This window comes from Thalia democratica, chromosome 2, assembly GCF_965202585.1.
Source record: "Thalia democratica chromosome 2, ktThaDemo2.hap1.1, whole genome shotgun sequence".
In the NCBI taxonomy this organism is placed as follows: domain Eukaryota; kingdom Metazoa; phylum Chordata; class Thaliacea; order Salpida; family Salpidae; genus Thalia; species Thalia democratica.
Window position 1 is genome coordinate 36,223,007 of NC_139166.1, and position 22,120 is coordinate 36,245,126.

The 22,120-nt window shown below is 26.3% G+C and overlaps 1 protein-coding gene across 1 annotated transcript; it reads left to right on the plus strand.

Moving 5' to 3' along the window:
* Nucleotides 1-301: 301 nt before the first annotated feature.
* Nucleotides 302-20,340, plus strand: LOC145828568 (POU domain protein 2-like). The gene is made up of 5 exons (XM_082936322.1): nt 302-376; nt 4,188-4,357; nt 11,672-11,754; nt 19,262-19,383; nt 19,963-20,340. Exons 1-5 carry the CDS (start codon nt 302-304, stop codon nt 20,338-20,340), a joined length of 828 nt encoding a protein of 275 aa, XP_082792448.1.
* Nucleotides 20,341-22,120: the final 1,780 nt, after the last annotated feature.

A 22,120-nucleotide genomic window follows, 5' to 3' on the forward strand; every position in this document is an offset into this window, starting at 1 on the left:
GTGCACTAGTTCCTAAAACTAAGTATTTTTAGCGTCTTTTTTTTGTCTTTTAATAAACTAAACAGAATGAAAAAAAAATCAAAACCTTACTATTGCAGCCGATCTAAAATTAATGTATGAATACAATTACTAAATTTTAAACATCGAACACTAACAACTATTTTGTTTATATATGTAAATTGTTTATATAACTTGTATGCAAATAAGATAAAAAAGTTATTATTAAAACTACACTAAAATACAGAGTCTCACAAAAAAGATTTTAGCTAAAAAAAAACAAGAAATATTTCGGTTTGATAACATGAACCAGAAATATAAAAAAATAACTGATGGAATTTTAGAAGGAGTGTCTAGTCAAAGAATAAAAGAAAATAATGTATGTTTTATATTTTTGGTTAATGATGATAATAGAAAAGCTGCCTTTACTTAGTAAAAAAAGTCTAGGATAAATTAAATAGAAGAAATAAGGTTAGGACTTGTAACAAAGAAAATAGTATTAATTCAAATTTATAACAGGGTTGTTGAAGAGAGAAAAGTGACACTAATCAGGGTTGCCAAAAAACCTGGATTTCAACAATTTAGACTACTAAAACCTGAAAATACCTGATTTTTGAAATTTTTGAAAAACCAGCAGTTTTGAACAAAAATCACTATAAAACCATGAATTTTGAACAAAAATCACTAAAAAACATGGAGTTTCAAACATGTTGAGGAGTGAAGTTTTGATTTTTTTCATCATCAAAAACATTTTTTAATAAAAAACACAGTTAAGGAAGTTTTATCTTTTCAATGTTGTTATACTATTTAACACAGTTTTTTATTTTAAACTAAAAGATGTAATTTTAAAAACTTTGAAGAAATTTTGAAAACCCGGAGAAAGTTTGCCTAAAACATTTGGCAACCCTGACTAATGTTTTCTACCATAAAAAATTTAAGTAAAAAAAAAAATCATATGTTTTTTTGTTTATGTGTAATCATTGACCTTATGGTAAGGGCTCCTAATTATAGCTTAGAAAACTCTCTGATTTCGAACAGTGGTTGACAAACTTTAAAAAAAAACTACTGTTATTGATTTTCCAATATTTATTTGGATAATTTTTAAAGTAGCAGGGTAGTCATTTTTCCTACAATTAGAAGATTTTGGCTATAAAAACCTGTAATTTGAATAAAAATTTATTGATTAGAAAATTTGAGTAATTTCCCAGAAAATATGTTTAAAGTTGCAAAGGGTAGAGTTTAAGATTGATTTTTATCTTAATAAATATATATAAAACAAGACAAATAATGAAAATAGATAAGAAATAATTTTTAAACAATATATATTTTTTTTACACTATTCATAGTTCTTAGTTTCATTTATTGTAAAACAATTTTAAACTAGCATCTTTTCAGTAATTTTATACTATCAAAAACTTTTTTAATTTTAGTTATTACTTTTTACCAAAAAGAGACAATATAACGTGTACTTTAAAAAACCTGAAAAAAACAGTGGCCATTCTGAGCAGTCATTAGGACTTGTTTACCATTAGGCTACAAACTGGTAAATTTTTACAAAATCAACTATATTTTAAATTTTGACTTTTTTACTATGTATCTTTTTTTTAAACTTTGAAATATATAACTGTCAAGTTTCCCATTTAGTAGATATGCATTTTAGAAGGTCGAAAAAGTAAGTTATTCAAGTGTAATACTATGTATTATTTAACAATTAACGTTTATTTATACTTAAATAATTCAAAATAGTAACAAGTTAAACAGTATTCTTTCTCTATTACACTAACACATGTTTCTGTGTGTTAACCGCTTAACACACTTCAACCGAGCTCTGTGAAAAAAATAAATACTGATGGAAAGAATAGAAGCTAAAGTAGGTATGTATATATAATGAGGATATTATTCAAACTTGAACACCTTCTACAGAGTTCACTTGAAGGGCTTTTAAATAATTTATTGGAAAGGAAAAGTACAATTTTAAAAACACTTACACACATTTTTTATAAAGCTAAACGCCTTAACCATCAGCCAGTTCAATTTAAAATAAATATAGATGAAAATAAATATAAGCTCTTTACTAAACATAGATGCAAAAAACAAAAAACAGTATGACGTAATATTGTGCATCATCAGCCAATTATTATAAGAGGAGTGAATTCATATTGTCTTGTCGACATATGAAAAAGCTCCTCTTAAAATACAATAAATTTTGAAGTATTTTATAGTCACTTAACTGTGGTCTTTGTGAATTGTTCTTTAGTTTTTTTGCATAACTTTTGCATCTATGTTTAGTAAAGTGCTTTTTATTTTAAATTGAACTGGCTGATGATTAAAACTATTAGCTTTATGAAATACATGTTCCAGTATTTTTAAAATAGTACTTTTCCAATAAATTATATATACATGTGTATATGTGTGTTTATAAATAATAAAATAAGTACTATGGATTGTTTTAGACTAATGGTTAATAATAGATGCAATACATAATGTTAAATCCGACTGTTATATAACTGTATAATATTTGTAATTATTAAATCTAAATTAAATAAAGTAAAGTAAAACACAAAACAAAATAAAATAACAAATCGTAGCATAAAAAACTCACATGAAATTAGGAAATACAGACTTAAATTTTTTTTTAATCTATAGTATTTATTTTTGTTTTAAGAAACACATATATATATATATATATAAATTTATTGAAATGACGATTTTAAAAATGCTGGAACATATGTTTCATAAAGACAAAAAAGATTGTCTCTAATCTTCAGCCAGTTCAAATTTAAAATAAAAAGCACTTTGGTAAACAAAGATGCAAAAGTTTGCAAAAAAACAAAAACAATATGACGTAAGAATTGAACATTGTACATTACAAATAACCAGTACAAAAATCGATCTACCATCTAATTAATCAAACAACTAAAATTAACGAAAACAACAGTTAATTGACTATAAAATACTTCAAAATTTGTTGTTTTTTAAAAGGAGCTTTTTCATATGTCGACAAGACTTTTAAGCTTAAAAGAATCAACAGCCGTTATGTATGCGTTCAAAAAATAAGGTTGTTTAAATAAGAGGAGTGAATTTATATCTGTCTTGTCGACATATGAAAAAGCTCCTCTTAAAATAAAACAAATTTTGAAGTATTTTATAGTCAATTAACTGTTGTTTTCGTTAATTTTAGTTGTTTGATTAGTTAGATGGTAGATCAATTTTTGTACTGAATATTTGTAATGTACAATGTTCAATTCTTACGTCATATTGTTTTTGTCTTTTTGTAAACTTTTGCATCTTTGTTTACCAAAGTGCTTTTTATTTAAATTTGAACTGGCTGAAGATTAGAGACAATCTTTTTTGTCTTTATGAAACATATGTTCCAGCATTTTTAAAATTGTCATTTCAATAAATTATTTAAAAGCCCTTCAAATAGGGCTTAATATAAGGTGTTCAAGTTTGAACATTAACCTTGTTTTATATATATGTATATAGAAATAAGTTATTTAACTTAATAAATTAAATCTTTTACACAGAGCCAGAAATGCTTTATTTTGAACTTGTTTTGATGTTGATGAGTGCATAAGCACAAAACTTGAGTCCTTCAAGTTTTAAATCTTGAAATAAACCTTTATATATATATATATATATACACCTACTTTAGCTTCTATGCTTTCTTACAGTATTTATTTTTCTACAGAGCTCTGTTGAAGTGTGTTAATTTGTTAACACACAAAAACATGTGTTAGTGTAAAAATAAAGAAAGGATACTGTATAACTTGTTATTATTATATTTCCAGTGAACTTGTTTTGCTAGGATCTTCACTAGCAAGCCAAGCGCTTGAATTTATGTTTTGAATAGTTATACCTAAAAAAGTCTATTTTTAAATAAAAAATTACTCTTGGTGACATGCGTTTGGCAACAATCAGAAGGTAAAAGTTTTAATTTTAAAAGGCTACTTATTTAGTGCTAGTATTTTATACTTAGATTTTCATAAGAAAGCTAATTAATTTAAAAAACTGTTTATTAACACCTTCAGCTTAAATTCATTAAGCGTTTCATCTTTCTCTATATAAATTTTAGTAAATAAACTGTTAAAGTTCTTTAAAAACTGCTTTTTACTGTTAAATTCAATTTTTTTTTAAACTTTTGTGCTATAATATAAAAAAAAACACTTGAAAACATTTTAAACAATCAGAATGAAGATTTAGTGAATATAGTGAGGATGAAAAACTTTGCTAAGGAGTTTAGAGAGAAAAGATTAAAATTAAACTTTACTCAAAGAGAAGTAGGGACAGCTATGGGACAGCTGTATGGTTATGTGTTGAGTCAAACTACTATATCTAGGTTTGAAGCATTGCATTTAAGGTTAGAGATTGTCTGTCTTATTTATTTGATATAAATAACAAAAATTTATTTTTATATAGATTTGTAATAATAATGTGATTATTGTAAATCATTATGTACAAAGTACAAAGCCAAAGCTAGTTTAGTTCTAATGTTAAATGTATTAAAAGACAGTTTAAACTTTCAACAAATAAGATTAGTTATTTATGCAAGTTTTTTTGCTAGTGTATTAAAATGTTAACTATTTTGGTAGTAGAGTTTAATTTTAAAGTTTAAACATTATACATATGTTTAAAAATAAGTCACAAAATAAAGAAAATAAACGGTTTAAAGTACTGTATAAATTTTAATCTGAAGAAATGTATAAAAACATAATTCTTTTATTTTAAAATTTTAATTTAGTTTTAAAAATAGTATATCGATAAGTACTAAATAAGCCATAAATATTTATTTAACCTATATTAATCTCATTATTGTTAAAGATAAATTAAAAGTGTTATTTAATAAAACTTATTTCCTTTATTGATCTTAAAAATCCAATTAACTTTTGTAATTTACCAAGCTATTTGTACAAAATATGTTGGTTACATTTTAATTCTACAAATTATCACTAAAATATATAAGCACAAAATAGGAGACCACAAAATATTTTAATTACTACACTTAAAAAATGTGAGTTTGAAACTTTTACCATGTCAGTTTCTTATTTACGGGCATAGGGGGGTCCAACATTTTATTTATTTTTTTTTTTTAAATAAAATTTATATTAGCACTTACTTTAAAACTTAGAGTATATACTATAAGATAGTTTTTATAGAACAGAAAAATTCAATTAATTTTTAAGATGTAACAAGTTTTTGTAGCTGTCAAATTTGCACAAGCGTACAAAATTGTACAAGGGGACAAAATTGCAGAATGCACAAAATTGTAAAAAGTTACTTTTGCACGAGGGCATAAAATTGCACAAAGATACCTTTGCACGAGCAGACAATTTTGCGTGGATTAAATTTTATATATTAATTTTTTTGTTAATTCAAATTATTTTTAATTAATTTTTTTTTTACTGTTACTTTTACCCCTTACCCTTGGTCAATAAGTTATTGTTTTTTTAATTTTTTTTTTTATTTTAATTTTTTACTATCACTGTTACTCCTAACCCTTACCCTTGGTCGGTAGCTTTATTTTTAATTATTTATTTTTGTTAGTAAAATTTTATTTAATAGTTTTTAATAATTGTTTTTTTTTTATGTGTATTTTTACTATTACTGTTACCCCTACCCTTACCCTTGGTCAGTAACTTTTTTTTTATTAAATTATTATTATTATATATTTTTTCTGTATTCTTTTTATTTTTATTTATTTTCTGTATTATTTTACTCTAATGCAAAAACGTAACTCGTGCAAAATTGACTCTTGGTTCAAAATTGTCTTTGCGCAATTTAGTCCTCGCCTGCAATCTAGTAACCTCGTGCAATTTAGACCCGTTCCCAACAAGTTTTGTAACAAAGTTGTGATACAACAGTATTGAATCAAAAATTTTTAAGGCTGATTTTCTCAGAGTTGAAAAATTTAATAAAAATCTATCTCCTCTAAAATTTTTTTAGCAATTTAACTCAAATTGTCAGGAAGTGTAATTTTTAATATTACAAAAAACTTGTAGGAAGCGGATTTAAAAAAAAAAAACATAAACATTTTTATGACCAAAATAGAATTTTTTTTTTAATCAAACATTAAAATTTTTTTTTTTACAATTTGATTAAAATTTATTAGAGATTGCTCTGAATTTTTTTTAATTGCTCAAAAATTGAAGTAGAATATAGATTTTTAGAGAAGTAGTCTATTTTTGCCCTTTAAGTTTGTGCCTCCCATAAAGAACCTATTGAAGGCTCTAACTTTGATTTCTTATATCTCAAAGGTTACTTTGAATTTAAACAAGCGGTTAAAAGTAACAAGTAGTTTATCTAATTATGTTAAAAATAAGATTAAAACTTAAAAAAAAACTGGTCAACATCCCAAAAAGTAACAAGTTTATTTACAAACAATAACACTGACTACTGAATTAAATTTACTGAGATATAATGAAAATAAGTTTAGTGAAAAAATGTATGTATTTTTCAAGATATGCTACACACAGACTTAAAAATGACCAAAATGTCCTACTTTTTCTATGGACACTAGCACTGACCTAATAAAATAAAACTCAAAAAATGTATATAATTTCTGTTAGCTGTATCATTAGCTATCAAATTATGCAAACAAATATTCTTTAAGACAACAGATATTGTAGTGTATTGAAATTTTTAAGGCAAGTAAAATGTCTTAAATTTCCCCATTTTTTTAGACTGATTGTCATTTTTACTAAACTGTTTTAATTCTTTTTAAACATTCTGCTAAGCAGGATACTTAACGTAAGCTGTTATAAGTATATTTAAGTTAGATCTTCTTGTCATTTACGTAGCTAGAATGTTTTTAATGTTAAACGTAACAAGATTTTTTAAACTTAAACCTTTACAAATTTGATAATTAGATATAAAAATCTTCATATAAGTCTTAAAGCTAGGCTTTAGGTCTAGCACAAGCATTGTATAGTTGTTGCCTAGAACTAGTCTATTACTACTTTAAGTCGGTTAGTTTCCATTTTCTACTTAATAAAATACACAAATTGTTTTACAAATTACACAGACATTTTACTGAAATTAAAACTAATATTAGGCGAACTTTAATACTTTTCTTTATTTATTAAAAAAATCATAATTTTAGATATAACCTTTTTGAATAAAACCTTTAAAACAGTTATGCAATTAAAACATGTCAAACCGTAAAAGCATGTAATGTCGACTGGCAGTCTGCTTTTATTTAATTGATAAATTTCTTCCTAGACCTGGAGCAAAAAAATCAATGACATGTAAACGTATTTTTTTGTTAATACATCAAGTACAAGGATGATCAAATCTCGTCAAGTTATTCTTTTTTAAATTAAATTTTCAGAAAGTTTCATATAGTATTTGATAAGTATTACATCCAATTAACTTTTTTTGTTTGAAGTACAGTTAAATTTAAATTTATGTTGATATATATGCATTGTTTTTCTTTATTAAAAATATTTTAAATTACGTAAGCACAAACGAAATAACATTAAAATGAAAAAAGAATTAAAAAAAAAAAAAACTAACAGTTAAATTAAGTACAACAACAAGTAAAAGCTCTTTTTTTATTAAGTAAACTTGATTGTAAAAAACATATATCAACTTAAGTACTAATTTAATTTGTAATTAAAGTATTTTTGATGTTATTTAAATTTAAGTGAAAAAATTTAAGAAGGTTAACTAGACGAGATTTTATAACCCTTGGACTTGTTATATTAATAAACATGTCCGTCTAAGTAGTTCTATATAAAAGTTATGATTTTTTATTAAATAAAACAAAAATATTCAAGTTCGCTGTATGTTTGTTTGTTTGTTTAAATTGTATTATCTAAAAAGGTCTGTGCAAGTTGTGAAAACTTTTAAGCTTAAAGTGAAAACTTACCGGCTATTGAATAGTAATACATTAGTCAACAACTACACATTGCTTGTGCTAGACTTACTGCATAGCTTATAAACTGTAATATGAATATCTTTGTATCTGAATATTACATTTGTAACAATCTAATATTTTTAATTTACTTTGGTTAATAATATATTCTAGTAATGTAAATGACAAGAATATAGAACTTAAATACATTTATCACAACTTTCTTTAAGAATTCAACAAAACAGATTTTAAAACGATTTTAAAACAATCTAGTATATCTTATTTAATCAAAAAAAGTTCAAATTTAGCAGATTGATACGAAAAAAAAGTCAAAATAAGGAAAATAATTTGAAATTATACTAGGTAGAAATAAAATGATTATTAAATTAGTCTTCATTAAAACTGTATAAATATTAAATTTTGCTTAAGACAAAGTATAAACTATAATTTAATATAAGAACAACTTTGTTAAGATTAGTTAGCTTTTTAAATAAGTACAGTTTATATTAAAATAAGTCTAAAAAACAATAATGTTTTACTGATCGGGTTAGAAATGACTAGGTTAGAAGTGATCAGGTTAGAAATGACCGAGTTAGATACGATCATCTTAGAAATGATCAGATTAGATATGATTAGGTTAGAAATGATTGGTTTAAAAGTGATTGGGTTAGAAATGAGTAAATCCATGCAATTCTAAGGATGTGACAAAGGCATCATGAGTGGAAAGTGTTTTCTTCCCCTGCACCTGGAAAACGTCCATGTTTTGCTACCGTATAGTACACTACCGCATACACTGGAACAATAAATGTTAGCCTTTATGCAAATGCTTAACTTACGTCAGTTTTTCCAAGTTCTTGCAGTAAAGTGAGCAAAAATACCTTACCATCACGTCTATTGATGTCTGTTTCCAATGATGCGTTTGACCAGCAAATGTATACATAGTTTTTTAACAGTTTTTATTTTCTTGCAAGATTGATGGTGGAATATCTGTTTTTGACTTAGGACTTAAATTTTTGAGATTTATTATAAGGTTGAAGTTTGAGCATGCTGTTGAAAACTGACTCTGTAATGTCTACAGGATTTCGGGATCCGTACCAGTGTAGTCATGGTACGGACGTTCCAGCTTCCCAGTTTGAGAATATGGGTATATTTTCTGTTTTTTGTAAAGTTATTTGTTTTCAGTGTTTACTTTAAACTTAAAGCTATCCCTATTCACCCAATAAGGAAGGTAAACTGGCAGAACAACTCCTTATTGGCTCAGGGCTACTTAGCTTTAGACAGGCAGTGAAAAAAGCTCTTGTGTTTAAATACTTAATTAGCTGAAACAACATTAAGTATAAATATAATCATTGATTTAATACTAGCTACAGTTCAATTATTCTACTACATATCATTTAAAACACTCTTCCTTCTACTGAGGACTTCACTCTCAAGCATACCTGACACATTGAAATATTTTAACCCACGCAAGGCAAGTGGCACCTTATGCTTTGTTGGGACTATAAGAGCAGTAATTTGCTCACACAACTCATCTCTGTCAATTTCACTTGTTTCATCAGTATTGGCAATGTCAAAATCTTCTGTAACCTTTACAGGATAGTCAGAATGTTAACTCCGTACATTACCCTCCTGTGAGATGGGTTGATTTCTTTGCCAACCACGGAAAGCTTTTATTTCAATACTTGTAGAACTGGGTTGTACACCCTTAGAAACCTTCTTTTTCTCCAAGTCAGTCTCCGTGAGCCATCAATTCTCACCACAAACTGATTATTTGAAAGCACCTCCATCACTCCACTTCTGTCCCATTTATCAGGTGGGTGCTGCCCTGGTTCTTCAGTATACAACTATTGCCAACATACAGAGGTTGCAACTTCCTAGCTTTGTGATTGATTGCTTCTGCATGTTTAACAAATCTTGTACCCAGTGCCTCTTCTTTCAGTTACCATGCTTCTCTTAATACAGGACTCACAGCAGGATTAGAAAGTTTGTACAACTTATTTAAGAATGCAAGTTCATCTTGCAGCCGACTTCCATTATATTTTTTAACTAGGGATACTTGACAATTGCTGTCAGGGGTGTTGATGTCCTCAGCTGGAGCATTGCATGCATAAATTTATCTCTATCTAGGTAACCTGATTTGTTAACATTAGACCTTAGATTTTTTTTTTGCTTGCTTTACAGAAACTTCTGCTTTTCCGTTTGATCTTAAATAATAAGCCGAAGTTGTTCGATAAGTAACAACTCGGGTTATCAGAAATTTCTTAGTTATACTGGACAAAAGTTCTGGTCTATCATTGCTTAATATCTCCTCGGATACTCCAAACCTCAAAAATATTTCTTACCAACGTGACAATCTGTAGCCCACTACTAGAAAACTGTATCCAGTAAACTGAAAAAATCTGCAAATATATTTTCAAAAGAGCTTGAAAGAGGATCAGATTCATGTGGTAACGAGGGTTGGTAGGTCTCTTGAGTCCTTTCCATTTTAGTATGATTGTCCATGTTCTTGAAGTTGAATCTCTGGGGTTATTCTGAAGTCAATTCCTATGAGTTTCTTCATCAACAGTACGTTGTTGCGCTTGTTCAACAGGTTATTCCTGCTGTAAACTTTTGTTTGCGCCTCTTCTGGAACTTTGTTACTAGTTTGTAATTGTAGTTTACATCATGTGATTTCAGCTTACTTTGATCTTTTCATTTAAATTTGCAACAAGTTTAAAATGCCAATTAGGCAGCTGAGAACCAAACTGAGTTGGAAAATCTTTATTAATAATAAGGAGGTCAACCTGAATTTAGGAAACGGGTCAAAATTGCACAAAGACAAAATTACACGAAGTTACTTTTGCAGGAAGACAAATTTGCACCAAGGGTCAATTTTGCATTAGTTACATTTTTGCACGAGAGTAAAAAAAAAGAAAAACATATATAAAAAATACAGAAAATGAAATTATAAAATAGATTAATAAAAAAAGAAAAAAAAAGTTACTGACCAAGGTTAAGGGTAACAGTGATAGTAAAAATAACTAATAAAAATTATAAAAAAAAAAAAACTAGCAACCGAAGGTAAGGGTTAGGGGTAACAGTGATAGTAAAAAAAATAATAAATAAGTTACCAAGGGTTAGGGGTAATAGTGATAGTAAAAAAAAAAATTCAACCCGTGCAAAAATGTCTGCACATGCAAAAGTATATTTGTGCACTGGTACAATTTTGTCCATTGTGCAAATTTGACAGCTACCCATCATTCATACAAAAGAAAAAAACCCTGTTACTGAGTCGCTTACATAGATAATACCATTGCAGCTGAATACCTCATTCTTTAGAAAAATTCCACTAAAAGTAGCTTTAAAAGCTCCTAAAATGTTTACTCGAATTTTATTAGCAGCACGAATTGTGATTAATACAAAAAGTAAATCATTTTTATTAAAACCATCAGACCGCCTGTATGTCTCCAACTACAGTTTTTGATCAGAGTTTTGCATCTTCTAGAGGAATGGATTTACAGTTCTAATGAGTTCCCTCTACTCCAGTGTTTAAGACTTATCTAAGTCTGATTTTTCCTCAGGGTTTACTGCCGAAGCCTTAGCTTTCGCAAGAGCATACGCAAGGCAGTGGAGTTAGGCAAAGTTTTTACAGAGCTGGTGCCAAATCAGCTCCAACCCCAAAAATGTAAATGACCCTGCTAACAGACATTGAAAGTCACACCATGCTATTGTTTGACTTGAAATATAAAGTGAGTGCAAGTGCTTTGATATTGAGATATTATTAATCTTAATAAGTTTTAATTGTTTTACCAGATAAAACTAAATTAATAAAAAAAATTTTAGCATGAAAAACATGAGTAAGCTGAAACCGTTGCTTGAAAGATGGCTGCTTGACACAAGTTCAGTATATCAAAATACTAAATCAGGTTTAATTTTTTTGCTATTATAAAAAGTATTTTGTATGCAATGTAAATATATTGTTGACTTATTTTATTATTAATATTATTTTTAAAAACAATTTTTGTTTTCTTTTATATATATATATATATATATAACGTCTTTATATATAAATATATATTACCACAGATGTTCTTGTGCTAAAACTTTATTTCAACTAACGGCGTTTCACTGCTCTCAAATAAATTTAAGAACAGATCTACGGAGTCTCAACAAGCTCTAAGAATAAAGTTTTAGCACAAGAACATCTGTGGTATACATTCCGATAAGCTTAGCTTATCAGGATCTCCAGGATTTAACGCCTTATAACGTTACATCTTATAAATATATATTATTTATTTTAAAAGTAAGATTTTGAAATACCAGTACACATGTTTCATAAGACTAGACGCCTTAATCATCAGCCAATTAAGTTAAAAATAAAAAGCACTTTACTAAACATAGATGCAAAATTTATACAAAAAAACAAAAAACGGTATGACGTAATATTGTGCATTACAAAAATTCAGTACAAAAATCGATCTACCATCTAACTTTCAAAAAACTAAAATTAACAAAATCAACAGTTAAGTGACTATAAGATACTTCAAAATTTATTGTATTTTAAGAGGAGCTTTTTCATATGTCGACAAATCGATATGAATTCACTCCTCTTATTTAAACAACCTTCCTTTTTTATCGACATATGAAAAAGCTACTCTTAAAATACAATAAATTTTGAAGTATTTTACAGTCAATTAACTGTTGTTTTCGTTAATTTTAGTTGTTTGAAAGTTAGATGGTAGATCGATTTTTGTACTGAATTTTTGTAATGCACAATATTACGTCATACCGTTTTTTGTTTTTTTGTATAAATTTTGCATCTATGTTTAGTAAAGTGCTTTTTATTTTTAACTTAATTGGCTGATGATTAAGGCGTCTAGTCTTATGAAACATGTGTACCAGTATTTTTAAAATCTTACTTCTCAAATAAATTATTTAGAAGCCCTTCAAGTGGGCTCAGTAGAAGGTGTTCAAGTTTAAATAATAACCTTATTATATATATAAATGTATCTCAATTGTTTATATAAATATATAAATTTTTGCTTATATTAGTGTATATTCATTATGTGTAGTAGTAAATTTTCCATATATATTTTTAGTTTTGTTATAAAAAGTTGCATATTTTTTAACGGATAAATTAAGGACATACTTTATAAGTAAAAGGTTTAAAAAAAGTTGTATGAAACACGTAATACTGTCTTTTTCATAGATTTAATTTTAATGTACCAATTTATTGCTAATAACAAATTTTTTTTTCTTTAAACAATTTTATTTGAGCAGTGCTTTCAAAGTTTAACTAATTTCTATTTCAAAACAAAATAAATTCTCACAAAATTTATTAATAAAACAAAATACGAGTAAACTTAAGTAACAACTAATAAAAAACTAATCAAATTAATTATAAAAACTAAAAAAGATAATTAGAACAATAAATAACTATCTAAAAACCTAAAGTTTAATTTTAGATACTTAATCAGAACCTAGTTGATGATTGAATTTTTAATCATAAATGCCTCTACTGCTAATAAAATGTTTTGATTTTTACAAAATTTAATTACATCAAAGCAGTTGAAAATATTATTATGATTTTGACAAATTTTCATTGTTCTATATGTGAGAATACTGCACTATTCGTGGGCCTTGTATGTTCTTTAATTCTGACAAACAGTTGTCGCTCCGTTTCTCCAATATATTGGGTATCCAGGTCACCTGGACATTGAAACTTATAAACGATGCAAATCCTGTAAAGTTTATCGATCTGATCTTTCAATGAGAAATAGTTTACAACTTTAGCTGTTCTGAAGGCTACTTTAATATTAAAACCAATTGTTTTCAAAGCTGTTGTTATATTTCTGCTAAGTTTTTCTGAAACCTCTTTTATGTAATGAACTGTTAAATATTGTTGTTTAACAAGGTAGGGTTTATCTCCTAATTTTTGTAGTTTTTCAAATTCATTAGTTATGAACTTAATAGGATAACCGTTTCTTAAATTAAGATCCTTTATTTTATTTATTTCTTGGTTCTGTAGTACTTCTGATACTAATTTTTCGTTTCTGATGAGCAAATTTCTGATCTAGTTTTTCTTCTATGATTGCGGGTGCAAGAGTTTTAAAATTTAGTACAACGTCTGTGTTTGATGGTTTCTTGTAAATGGAGGTAATAAAACCGTTACCTTCTTATTTTATACTTATGTCAATAATAGTTAATGAAATTTACAGCAAGATCAACAACAAACAGCTGTTGTTGTTGATCTTGCGGTAAAGTTCATTAATTATTATTGATGGCGCGAAACATCTCAACTCTGTTGATGATGGCCGTAAAAGCTACTGGTTAATACTTATGTGAAGAAAGAAAAGTTTGTTCGATGTACTGGATTTCATTGTAAACATAAGATCATAAAAACTTAAATGTTTATAGTGATTGTAAAGGTTTTAAATTATATTTTTGCCACAAAAAGTAACAAATAGTTTTTTTTAACTTTTAACTATTTTCGTTTTTTTTGCAAAAAGTTCAATGTTAAAATTAGAAAGCCCTGACTTCATATGTTTAAGATTTGGTATGATTTTTTTTGTAATTCATTTAAATATTATGCTCGATTGACGACTTACGCGTGCTTTGGCATTTTAGATAAACTGCATCTTTTGCTTAAAATTTATGTACCTTGGCACTAAAGAAAGTATAAAGGAAGGTAAATAAAATAAGCACAAAAAACGACAAAATTAAGTAGTTTTCAATCTTTGTTATCATTAAAACATCCGAAAAAAAAACACTATTATATTAATATTAATTATGATAATTCAATAGGCTACTAATACATACTTGTAACTTTGATTGTGGACTCACTCTATCAAAAACTGCTGTATAAAATACTTTTCTTACTTTATTGTATATGCAATTGCAACAAAATAAAACTTATATTCAGCACCTACAAACTTTTTAAACATTTTTGTAAATTAATTCGTATGCTGATTGAATATATTTTTACAATACTTTATTTTTCTGTTTTTTAAGAAAATGTTCAACAATTTTTATTATTGATTTGTTTTAGTCTTCGCTGAAGGTTTACTTAATTTAGACTGCTCTATTTGAAAAGATAATAGTTATTAGAAGACGATGCCTTTAAAGTGTAAAGAACCTGATGACTTATTACATAAACTCATTATTATTATAATAGCTAACTGCTAATGTGCCCTAGATAGTCAGGTTTTTTTTTAGCTCGATCTTTGGTAACCCTGGACTTTGGCATTCACTATTTCACCAAAAGCAACGTATTTTAAATAGAATCATATTTAAACAATAAGATTTTTTTTCAACTTCTGTCCTCTTATATAATTAAGAAAGCAGTGAAGTATGCGCCATTGCTACACTCCAAAACTAGTCGCATGAATTAATTACTAAAAAAAAACATTTAAGTTAGTTAAAAGTATATGCTAAATTTAGAGTCTTGTTAAATCACAAAACACTTTAAGAAAATAAAAACTGACAAAGAAGAAAGTAAAACTTGTAATTGTAACAAAAAATGGGTTACATGACTATCCAAATTCTGACAATTCAAATTCCGACAACTCAAATTCCGACAATTCAAATTCCGACAACTCAAATACGACAACTCAAATTACGACAACTCAAATTCCGACAATTCAAATTCCGACAACTCAAACTCCGACAATACAAACTACGAAAATTTAAACTCGGACAATTTAAATTCGGACATTTGAAATTCGGACAATTCAAATTCCGACAACTCAAATTCGGACAATTCAAATTCCGATAACTCAAATGCGGACAATTCAAATTCCGATAACTCAAATTCGGACAATTCAAATTCCGATAACTCAAACTCGGACAATTCAAACTACGACAACTTAAACTCGGACAATTCAAACTACGACAATTCAAATTTGGACAACTTAAATTCCGACAATTCGAATTCTTACCATCCAAACTCTAACATTTCAAATTTTTAAACTCAATTGTGGCAATTTAAATTTCGATAATTTAAATTCGGACACAAAAAATATAGTTTTACACAAAAAAAAACTGTATAAATTTGACATATTTTGAAAATTGAATTTTATTTTATGTATAGTGATAAAAACACAATTTTTGTCGTAATATTTTGTTTAAATCAAAATCAGAGGTAATGTCTTTCCTTATATTAAACCAATCTAAGAGACGTGCTTGGTTATATATAAGCGGTCCTGGCGGTTACTGACTATAACGCGCTAATAAAATGATATCCTTAGGTAGTTCTACGATACTTTTTAAATTAATCTCGCTAATTAATAAAGTAGGTATATGAAATATTAATTGGACTTATACTATTAATCTAATAGGTTGATTAAACCTAAGCATCTGTTTATTGCAACAGTTTTACAAAGCAGTTAGATTACTTAAACTACAATTTATTGAAGTAGGTTTATAAGATTGTTAGAAACCTTAAATACTTAAACTACTTGTAAAATGAAATCGATTCTATAAGTTTAGACTGTATTTACAATGAATAAATGTGCGATAAACTACAACAAGTTGTACTAACAAAATAGTTCGACAAGAAACACTTCGGCTTAACAGCCGAAGCGTAGAAAAAAGAAATATTATTTATTAATATAGTGTCGTAAGACATTTTAGAAACTTAAAATTTTAGAATTTAATGCATTACAATAAAATCAATAATATTTCGTAGTATTTAAAAATAATAATGTTTTTAAAATTTAAAATTACTTGTTCTATTATTCAGAGATACTTACAACGACTAAATTTAATATACCTTAATTTTTGTTAATAAAAAAGTAATAAGTTATCAAGTAACTGTGGTTTTTTTAATATAAACAGTAATTGTTCGACTTATACTGATTTTAATAATTGTTTTATAACGAAACAATACTTTTTAATTACATAACTAAATTAAATTGATATCACCATAAGCATAACAACTATAAAAAAGTACTAAAAACTTATTTCCAAAAGTTTATAAGCATTAAACTTTGAAATAAGTATTTATGAAATATAATGCTTACTTTAAGAAAAGTTTGACTATAAAGTTGTATATCATTAGAGAATACAAACATTTTCAGTTTAGATTGTTGATAAAGACACTTATTTAAATTTTATTATCTAATTATGTTAGCATAAGAAAATAAAATAATAATGATATGGTAATAAAGTTTTATCAATTTCAGCTATAAGACATCAAAACACTGTATTGTAATACTCGTTTTAATTTTTGCAATCAGAACTCTGGTCTTGGTCTTGTCACCGTGACTCGGTTCTCATTATTAACTTCTTATTATTGACTACAATGCATAAGTCTAGTTAGACTATCGAATTATTATTTGTAATCAGTTTGTTTCTTATTTATATTTTATATTTATTTGAAAAGAGGTTAAGCAGTTTCTTGTTAAGTAATGTTTTAATGATGTTCAATATAATTTTAAAATTTTAGCTTATTATAAAACAGTGATAACCAATTTTTGTTTTAATGGTATCTAATCTAAATAAATTAACTTATAGAATTGAGCTTTACAAATAGTACATTTACTTTATAATACTACACAAAAACTTAATATTGTTATTTAATTCTGTTTATGCTAATGTTGTTAGTATTAATATTGTTTTTTATTTATTTATTACTTTTTCTTATCAAAAGCTAAAATTTTACAGTACTTTTCTTTATATTTTCATTTATAAAAGTTAAGTTCAGTTATGGTAGAATTTACTTCTTTAATATTATTATGGAACTATACAACAGTTTATTTATCTATTCAAATGTTAAGATTTTTTTCTACTGTTCAGGTAAAATTGTTAAATAAAATAAAAATTACACTTTTAGCACAAAATACTGATAAAATTAAACGTTAAAGTGTTTCAGCGTTTTACATTTTTTACTTTTTACTATAGAGGTTGTTATTTATTATTCAAATAAGCACATGCTTGCTATTAGTATTGTTTGTCTCCTTTTATAAATTAATTTAAATTTATATAAGCTTATTAGTTCTTATGTAACTAACTAAACAAGTCTTTAGGTACATTTTTAAACAAAAAATTCAGTTAATATTCTATTAGCTTGCTTTTATTTCATTTCGTTTAATTAATTGTTTTAATACTAAAGATTTAGACATTTAAATAATAAAAAATTATCTGTAATAGCTCGTAAAAAACTCTATAAATATATAGTGTACAACTCGATAACCAAAAAGTTCCTTTGTACCCCAGGTCTTTAGACCAAACTTCTGAGCGCTTTTTTTATCGTTCAATAAACAATATTAACAATGATAATTTATTTACTTACAAAAAAAAATTATACATATTTTTTAAGATTACTTAATTTTTATGTCTAAAATTATTCAAAAATTTTTAAATAATATCTATATAGTCATTTATTTCTATTACATAATATTGTTTCTAATTGTTTGTTTATTATTTTTTTTAGAAAAACTTAAATATTTTTTTTTCAGTAAAAAAATAGTTCTATAAAAACTTTAAAATCTCAAACCTAAAAAGCAACGTTTGATGAAATTTATAATTTTCATTACATAATTTATATTAACATATGTGTACATTTTAGTCGTCTTATTTAAATAGTTCAATTGTCGTAGTTTAAATTATCCGAATTTGAGTTGTCGTAGTTTGGATTGTCCAAATTTGAGTTGTCGGAATTTGAATTGTCCGAATTTGAGTTGTCCGAATTTGAGTTGTCGGAATTCGAATTGTCCAAATTTGAGTTGTCGGAATTTGAATTGTCCAAATTTGAGTTGTTGGAATTTGAATTGTCCGAATTTGAGTTGTCGGAATTTGAATTGTCCAAATTTGAGTTGTCGGAATTTGAATTGTCCAAATTTGAGTTGTCGGAATTTGAATTGTCGGAATTTGAATTGTCGAGTTTGAGTTGTCGGAATTTGAATTGTCCAAATTTGAGTTGTTGGAATTTGAATTGTCCGAATTTGAGTTGTCGGAATTTGAATTGTCCAAATTTGAGTTGTCGGAATTTGAATTGTCCAAATTTGAGTTGTCGGAATTTGAATTGTCGGAATTTGAATTGTCGAGTTTGAGTTGTCGGAATTTGAATTGTCCGAATGTGAATTGTCGGAATTTAAGTTGTCAGAATTTGAATAGTCGTGCACCCCAAAAAATGGATATAATCTTTGAAAGTAGTTTAGTATAAATAGTTTTTTACATTTTGTTTTCTAGAGCTTATTGTTTCTGAACATTGTCTAGTGCAGGGATTGACAGGCGTTTAATGGTCACGACTGTTTGATTATTCTGCTCGTAACTTAAGGCGTAAAACTTCTTACTTATTTACAGTTTAATTATATTTGCGTAATGTCTTTTTGTTATACAAGCCCATTGGCCGCAGTTTCAAGATTTAAAACTGCTTATGTCCCTTCACTTTCTTGCAATTTCTATATTACAAAATATTGTTCTATTTTACAGGACAAACATTTTGGGTATCCACGGAAATAAGTAGGTCTAATTTGCCGCTTATAAAAAAAAGAAAAAAACGAACTGCCTTTGATGAAAAACAAAAGCAACAACTTATTTATTTGTTTAATAAAGTAGGTTCATTGACGTAACATTTTATGAATTTATATCTAATAATCTTATTCCATTTAGTATTAGTTTTAAAGTTGGTATTTGTATTACTAGCATTCTTAATTACTTATGAATGAAATAGTTTTAAGATTTCTATATATTTTTGAATATTTTAAGGGTAATACAAGTTTTTGAAAAAATCTTTGAAATTTGCTAATTTTTGTGTTGTTAATTGTAAGTAAGTATTTTAGATATTCAAATAGTTTTTAACCGAAGTTGTACTAAGTTGTAACTTCGGATCAGGTTTTTTGGCGTCACTTATACATGGTTATAATATACAAAAGAATACTAAAAATTGGTAACAGTTATGAACAAGTTATAAAAAGCTTTTAACATTTCTTGCTTAAAAGAAATTTCTTGCTAGTTATTATGAGTTAACTGTTTTGTCGTATACTACACAATTTAGGTATGCCAATGTTTTTAATTTAAACATTTGCACATGAATAAAAAGTTTATTATCCAGTTCAATTGCTTCTATTTAAATTTTTTTTGATAAATAACAGCTATTTTGTTTTAATATTTAAAAAAATATGTATTCACAGAACCCTAAACCTACTACAGAAAACATTCTAGAGATCGCTCAGAAGTGTAATTTACCAAATAATATTATTAGAGTCTGGTTTTGTAACCGTCGCCAAAAAATAAGGAAAATATCTCTACAAAAAAAAGTGGTATCTGATACAGCAGATAATAAAGTTGACCAGAACGATTACTTCCAATCAAATGAGCATAATGTTAGGCCCAGCTCTTCAATGCAATTTGGTTTGTTAACAGAGCTTCATTCAAAGCAAACTTATTTGCAGTTTATGAACCCACCTATTACAAGTGCTGATCCTCGTTTAAATTCTGAAGTTCTTTTACCTTCTTCTGCTAGCGCTACCAGCTATCGTGAATTACTTAACATGGAATTTAAGCATTAAAGTAAACATTTTGTTCTTTTCAATATTGTTTTTTAGTTAAATGTCTTTATTTCTTAATGATTACAATTGTTATAAAGTAAGAGGATAAGTTGCAGCAGTTAATTTATTTTTAATAAAAAATGTTTGTTATTAATATTTTCAATACATTTTTGATAATCCATGTTTTACAGAAAAATATTTTTAATTAGTTTTACATATTTCTATGACTGTTAAAAACTTGACTGAATGAAAAAGATAAGAAATTATATACTTAATGAGTACTAAAAACAAGTATTATTAACTATTTTAAAGATTTTTGCTTATAACCTATCTAGTTAAAGTAGACGTTTAACTCAGCAAAATTCCAAAAACAACTGTGTTTAATTAGTTTTTAGTAAACAGAAACTATTTTATACATTGATGTATTTCTTTAAAAATGATACATTTTCTAATATAGATGCATGCTTGTTGTACTAAGCTGAGTTGTGAGTTCTATGAACTGGTAGTCTACATTTACTTAGACTTTACTTTTTTTTCATTTGTAATACATAAACAATAAAAATAAGTATAGAATATTTTTCAATAAAGAACTACCAAAATAAAGTTCGTTATAATTATACTAAGTTAAGTTATTACTAAAAGCATAAATGAATATATTTTAGTTGTAACTAATGTATTGTACAGTTTTTTTTTATCATAACGAAGTTTGAAGTTATAGGTATGGTTTAATTCAGAAAAATATACTATTTAGTATTATATATTTTAATTTTACAAAGTAACTCTTTTTTTTGCATTGAATAAAATAATAAACTGCTTGATGTTTATTTAATTAGTTACATTTGCAACTTTTTAGTTAAAGTTTAAATTTTATACATTGATTAAAGTATTTTTATTTCAACAATTAGAATTAACTTATTAGTTTGTTAGGTTGAAAATAACATGAAAAACTTTATTATCCCGCTTTTATTTTTACGATTATTATCTATGTGTCTAAAATGTTTAACACTGTACTAAAACTTAAGTATTAAGCTACTTCTTTGTTTGTTTAAGTGTTGTTATTTAGTTTTTAACGCTGGTTTATTGTGTTTTGTTTAAGAGTTTCTTTTAAAAAGTCATTTAATAAATTCAAAGAAAATATTTTGTGGTTGTTGTTGTTGACTAACTAAAACTATTAGAGCTGAGTAAATAAGAAACAGAACAAATATTGAATTTGTTCAAAAAAGCTATGTTAATTATCGTGTTATAATTTGAATATAATTTATAAGCAATATGTTCGTTCATTTATAAAACACTAGATATATTATTTGATAGAGAAAATCTTAGCAGTTTTTCATTAACAGTTTTATACTATTTCTAATGTCCGTATGAAAATTTCATATAAAAAATCAAAACAAGATAAAATAAAAAAGCACCAGGTATTAGAAACAAATATTTTTAAAATTGTATTCTCATTTAATTGTTGTTAGTCTTTGTAAATATTGCAAACAGCTTTTTTGTATTACTAAATCGAAAAGTTTTATTGAGATTGATGAAAGCTACATAAAGAGTTCTCACTTCCTGGATAGTTGCAAATTTACAAAATGTACTTAAAATGAAGTTGAAAAACTGAAAAAACACTTAGTTTTACTCTTTTGCAACCTATTTATTAGATACCAACCTATTTTTTAAAACGCATTTATACTTAAAAGTAAATTAACTGTGAATGAGGAGTCAATCAATGCAACTGTCAAACTTTTGTATATTTCTCTTTTTCAAATAGGTTTTAAGTATCAATACCAATTTATTAATCAATTTTAATAGT

Bases quoted from the DNA above. Each gene is read 5' to 3' on its own strand.
- LOC145828568 (XM_082936322.1), top strand. From the start codon at position 302: ATGAACCAGAAATATAAAAAAATAACTGATGGAATTTTAGAAGGAGTG. The intron at 4,358-11,671 runs GTTAGAGATTGT...AAAAAATTTTAG, and splicing joins TTTGAAGCATTGCATTTAAG to CATGAAAAACATGAGTAAGC. The intron at 11,755-19,261 runs GTTTAATTTTTT...TCTATTTTACAG, and splicing joins ATATCAAAATACTAAATCAG to GACAAACATTTTGGGTATCC.